This window comes from Lactuca saligna, chromosome 4 (assembly GCF_052625555.1).
Source record: "Lactuca saligna cultivar CGN05327 chromosome 4, ASM5262555v1, whole genome shotgun sequence".
In the NCBI taxonomy this organism is placed as follows: domain Eukaryota; kingdom Viridiplantae; phylum Streptophyta; class Magnoliopsida; order Asterales; family Asteraceae; genus Lactuca; species Lactuca saligna.
In genome coordinates this window covers 284,783,551-284,790,089 of record NC_136420.1, presented here as the reverse complement: position 1 = coordinate 284,790,089, position 6,539 = coordinate 284,783,551, and the positions used below count along the sequence as shown (strand labels likewise).

General features: G+C 34.1%; 1 protein-coding gene across 1 annotated transcript; it reads left to right on the top strand.

Moving 5' to 3' along the window:
- Positions 1-559: 559 nt before the first annotated feature.
- On the top strand, positions 560-2,653 carry PBRP (plant-specific TFIIB-related protein). Its single transcript, XM_078992461.1, has 3 exons — positions 560-1,228; positions 1,736-1,894; positions 2,013-2,653. The coding sequence occupies exons 1-3, from the start codon at positions 614-616 to the stop codon at positions 2,562-2,564; spliced, it is 1,326 nt and encodes a 441-aa protein (XP_078848587.1). The 5' UTR covers positions 560-613; the 3' UTR covers positions 2,565-2,653.
- Positions 2,654-6,539: the final 3,886 nt, after the last annotated feature.

The window sequence follows — 6,539 nt, the reverse complement described above, 5'->3', positions numbered from 1 at the left end:
GGGGCCGAATCATGTAAAATCCTTGGACCGGGTTCATGAGTTTAATAGCCATATCAAACATGCTAAGGTTATGTTTTGCGCGCCATGGCTAACTGATAAGCTAACTTATTTTTCAAGCTTTTTTATGTTGTCATGTTTGACAAAACCAAAAAATAGCTTATAAGCTAGCTTTTTGAAAAACTACTTATACTAGCTTTTTATGAGATTTTTAAATTTTTTTCAAATATACCCCTTAATTAATTATAGAAACAAAATACTTTTAAATATCCTTTTATATAACTTTATATATTTCATCTAGTTTATCAAACGTTATTTTTTATCAGTTAGTTTTTTAACTATCAACTAACTTTTCATTAATAGTTAATTAATAGTTAGTTGAATGTTATTTTTTCTAACTAGTATTTTTTTTTTTTTTTATTAATGATTGCAACCGGTTAAAAGCTATATCAAATCACCCTAAGTTAGATCAAACCAATTATAACATAAAAATAAAAAAATTAAAAAGTTTGGTGGAGAAGAAAGTGCGTTGACCCTTTTCTATAAACCCCTTCGTTGTACAATAGGAGTAGTTCTTGAATATCCCCACACAACACACTAGAAAGTGCAAAACAATATGAAGTGCCCGTACTGTGCGGCGGCTCAAGGGCGGTGCGCCACCACATCTGCTGGTAGATTTATTACGGAATGCATATCCTGTGGCCGAGTCGTGGAAGAACGCCAAACCCAATCCCATCACCTCTTCCACATACGTGCTCAAGACTCTCCTCTCTGCCTTGTTACCTCCGACCTCCCCACACTCCCCCACTCTATCATCGACCAATCCACCACCACCGCCGTCCCTATCTCGGAGGAAGAAGAAGAAGACCCCTTCGAGCCTACCGGATTCATAACCGCCTTCTCCACATGGTCACTCGAACCCTACCCGGTCTTCGCACAATCATCTCTCTCGTTCGCTGGGCACTTAGCCGAACTCGAACGCGTCCTTGAAACAACGTCCTCCTCCTCGGCCTCCGGTCCGTCGGTGGTCGTCGATAACCTTAGGGCTTATCTTCAGATAATCGACGTCGCTTCAATACTAGGGTTGGATTGTGATATTTCCGATCACGCGTTTCAGCTTTTTAGGGATTGTTCGTCAGCGACATGTTTGAGGAACCGGAGCGTAGAGGCACTCGCCACCGCCGCGCTTGTCCAAGCTATTCGAGAGGCTCAAGAGCCCAGAACACTTCAGGTATGTAAACTGTTCATAGTTTTCCGATGTTTGATTCAATCGAGCATTTCAAATTCATAACTACATAATCAGCAGTTGCATCTCTTCAATTGAACTATCAAATTCAAATAATGACTAAACATCGATGGAAATTCCAAGAATCTGAACATTTTGAGATACAATCATACTGAAGTAGGCTTTACAAATGTAATTATTTCAATTTCATAGCTCAATTGAAAAGCACCAGTAAATCGAATAGATGAATCCACGATCTAGAAAAATCGCAGCTTGATTTCGTAGTTTAAGTCCAATCATATTGAACTGTAACAAGATTAAACCTTTCCAATCGGCATTCCATTTGAAAATTGAAATATGAATGCTTTTTCTCATGTTATTTATACATGTTATAAAACGTTTTCTGTTACACCATTATGCAAGATCTGCAATTGATTATTACTATCAACGGTTGATATATAATCAAACTTACAAAAATATATAATGAGGTGTAAGTGGTGAAACATGAAACAGGAAATCTCAATTGCAGCCAATTTACCTCAAAAAGAGATAGGAAAGTACATAAAGATTCTTGGAGAAGCTTTGCAACTAAGCCAACCATTAAACAGCAATTCCATCTCAGTTCATATGCCTAGATTCTGCACTCTTCTCCAGCTTAACAAATCTGCTCAGGTACTATTCCGACTGCTTGCGTATCCGTCGTTTTTACATTGAAATTACCGATTTACCCTTTAGCAGTCAATACTAGACATTCTCAAATCCAATAAAAACTTCAATATCGTATTTCCAGGAACTAGCAACACACATCGGTGAAGTAGTAATCAACAAATGTTTCTGTACACGTAGAAACCCAATCAGCATATCCGCAGCTGCAATCTACTTAGCCTCTCAACTCGAAGACAAACGCAAAACACAAGCCGAAATATGCAAAGTCACAGGACTCACGGAAGTCACTCTCCGTAAAGTCTACAAAGAATTATTAGAAAATTGGGACGATCTTCTTCCTTCAAATTACACGCCCGCGATACCTCCCGAAAAAGCGTTTCCTACTGCCACCATTGCGTCTGGGCGCTCTTTAGCGCCCAGAATCAATGATGGCGTGGATACGGAAATAATTAAAAATATGGAAAATGACACGTGGAAGTTTCCGGTCGGGACACAGGAAATGGATGTGGATGGCGGCGGCGGTGGTGGTGGTGGTGGTGCGCGGTTGTGGCCGCCGCCGGTTTCGTCGTTTGTTACACCGGGGAGTTCTCAGGGTAATGCTAGGAATATGCAAAAGGTGGAAGGGGGTTTGGGTATTGGGGATCTTAATAGACATGGTAGTGATAATCAGAGTTAATGTGTTGTGTTGTGTGTGTGTATATATAAGATGTTTAAAAGGATTATTGTTATAAATGGGGAACAAAATGTTTGTTTTTGTTCATAAAATATCATTTAATGGTAATTGTGTAAACACAGTTTTAGGGGGTGTTTGGATAAATATGTTTTTAGTTTATTAGTTTATTACGGTGGGAATAAGTATTTTTTTAAAAAGTGTTTGGATCAACTTATTTTTACCACAATAAGCATTCATTCATTTGCTTATTAAAATCAGCTTATTTAGTTTATTCCTATCATAGTAAACTGATTTTTTAAGCTTCCTATCTAAGGACTTCAATTCAACTTATTGAGGTGAAAATAAACAATAAGTAGTCATTTTTTTTTCCCTATTCAAACACCCTCTTAGTGTTTGTTTTTAGTTGTAATGGTTTTGGTCCATGAGATTGTTCAAAAATGTGTTTTTAGTTGTAATGATTTGGTGTCTGTTTTTAGTTGTAATGATTTTGGTCCATGAGATTGTTTAAAAATGTGGTGTAATGATTTTGGTCCATGAGATTGTTCAAAAATGTGTTTTGAGTAGTTTACCATTGCAATTTTGGTGCTGGACCAAAATTGTTACAGTAATTGAAAATAGGACTAAAACTGAAGCTTTTGAATAAACTTTGGTGCAAAAAAGTTAAATTACTTGAAAATTTAGTTATTATCTGATGAATTTATTTCGATAAATCTGTTACATCAATAAATAGTATAAAATTTTGTAATAATGGTACACAGAAAATACAACATTTCGGATTGATTATTTGAAGTAGAGAAAAAGACATTATATATATATATATATATATATATATATATATATATATATATATATATATATATATATATATATATATATATATATATATATATATATACACACACACACACACACACACACACACACACACACACACACACACACACACACACACACACACACACTAGCCGTTTACCCGCGCAAAGCGGCGGACGACAAATAGTTTGTTTCGATAATTAATTTCTTTTCGATGGATAATGATTATTTTCAATTCAATAATTAGTTTGTTTTAAGAAACATATCATATTAAAAATAAAAAAAAATTCATGAAATTACCAAATTATAAGGTGTTGATTATTTATTTGGATGAAAAAAGATCTGATCAAAACCTTGGAAGAGAAGATTTATAGGAGTTTGTTTAAATTTTAATATTATTTTATTAGTGATTAGTTGTATAATTAGCTTAATAATTTGGATGTCTTAAAAAATATTATTATTTTATTCGGTCTATTTTTAGAAATAGTGGAATTTGTTTTATAAGATACTATATATATATATATATATATATATATATATATATATATATATATATATATATATATATATATATATGGTTAGGTTCATATGAGACGGTCTAATTTTGTGAGATCGTGAGACGTATTTTTTAATTTTTTTAATTTTTTTTTATTTAATTCAAGTTCCGAAAATAATATTTAAAAAAAGAATTTTTTGATTTTTCCGTTTATTTTGCGTTTAAAATTATTTTTAGAATATTCACAGTGTAATATTCTATTTAGAATATTTCACGTATTTTTCAAAAAAAAAAAAGATTTTTTTTAGTTAATTCAAGTTCCGAAAATAATATTTAAAAAAAGAATTTTTAGATTTTTCCATTTATTTTGCATTTTAAAATTATTTTTTAGAATATGTCAGTGTAATATTTTATTTAGAATATTTCATATATTTTTCAAAAAAAAAAAAAAACGGGATTTTTTTTAGTTAATTCAAGTTCCGAAAATAATATTTAAAAAAAGAATTTTTGGACTTTTCCATTTATTTTGCATTTTAAAATTATTTTTAGATTTAGTCTCACGGTCTCACAAAATTAGAATGGTCTCAAATGAACCTGAACCTATATATATATATATATATATATATATATATATATATATATATATATATATATATATATATATATATATATATATATATATATATATATATATATATATATATATTGGTGTAACACTCCGTTTGAAATTAAAATAAAATAAGTAAATAAATAATGAATTTTAAAACCCGAGATGTAAATTATATTCTATTTTATATTACTGTAACCAAAATCAATAATAATTTAGCAAGGTGTTGGCTTCGGGGAGTTAAACGTAATAATTTTGGAATTGGGGATTTAAAAGTGTAATTCTAGACTGATTTTGTAAAGATTTTCAGAGGTCAGTGAGTGTTTGGTAAACATTGGACCTAAATTTAAAGATTTTAGAGGCTAAGGGGCTGAATGGTAATATATGAACTTCGATTGAAAATAATTTGTAGAGGAGGGGATGTTTGGTAAAATATTAGACTTGTTATGAAAGGATTTTCAAAGCATGGGGCTAAAAGGGTAAATTACAGACTTAAGTTGAAAGAAAAAGTAAAAGGAGGGACCAATTGCGTCAGTATGGGATAAAGTTTATGTGAGTCGGGGTATATAACCTGTCCGCCCCCCATAACCATAAACCTGGTTGCATTCACAACTGTCACCTTATACCTCCCTTCACCTCTAGCCGCCACTCCCATTTCTACTATTTCCGGCCACCGCCTCCTAGCCACCGGTGTCGCCAATCGAAACCAAACCGTCGGTGCAACCACCATTCTATCGTCACCTTCATCCGCCGTTGTGGTCATCACTGCTACTCCGATTCAACTCTTCGCCATCTCCTTCTATTGTTGCATCACCTCAAGCAGCTTTCTACCCTCATTCGCCGCTTCTTCTTCATCTGTAGCATCATAACGACCCGCCGCAACCGTCGAAAATGTGCTCACCATCGTCCGCCGCCACCGCTAACACCAATCATAGTGTTGTTGTTCTGTCGTTGTCGTTGCTGTTGTCGTACGCCACCAGGTGGGTGGTGGTGTTCCTATTCCGAGCAAAGCTTGTGTTTCTACTGTTAGTGTGTGTATCGTGGGTAGTGTTGCTTGGCCGGACTTCACGAGAAAGCCACCACCACCACCACCGTGAGGTGGTGGCTGTCACCTTCCACCACCATCTGCCACCACGAGGGTAGTTGTGGGTGTGTGTTTACTGTGTATTTAGGTGTGTTTTGGTGTAATATTGTATGTACATTTTATGGCCGGATTATTCAAGGAAAATAACTCGTCACCGTCGTAAGGTGGGGGTTGCCACCTCACGCTGCCATTCCGCCGCCACCTTGTGTGGATGTGTGCTTTTGTGTGTGTGATTGTTAGTTTGGGATGCTTGGACATATTTAGCCAAAAATCATAACTGTCACACCCCCAAACCGGAACGGCGGAAACGTTCGGTGGCGGAGGACGTCATGTACAGTATCACAACAGTTGAATAATAATAATAAAAGTAATAACAACCATTGCATTGATAATATAGTATTTACATTTTCTTTGTAACATTGTTTGTATACATCAAAATATATAGCAAAAACTATAGATGTGACACCATGGATGCTCCGTCTTCTCAAAAATCTGAAGTGTACCTGTCTATTGGTTCCCCGAGAATACAAGTGCTTTTGAAAATGTATCAACATTTAAGTTGGTGAGTTTATAAGTATATTTTTGTGATGGAAAGTTTGTCTTTGTTCTCTGAAAATGTTAGTGTGTTTCTTCAGAAAATCCAATATTTTCTATTGTAAATGAAAAGTAGTCTTAGGCCTTAAGACCAAATGTATGTTTGTTATGGTACTCGGAAATAGTATAACGTAGTCTTATTATTAAATAAAACTATATACATGAATGCTTAGAGTATTGTGTTGGGAAAATAGTGTATTGTATTGTATTTGTATGAAAACCCTTTGTATGTATGAGCATGGAATCCACCATTTGTACTGTAAAGTAGTGTATTGTAATATAGTTCTATTATTAAGATAAAACCTTTGAAGATGTATTTGTCCCGTAAACAAAATGTTTAATTAATACTTATTGTGAGTGCGGTTATAACCATGCTAAATTAAC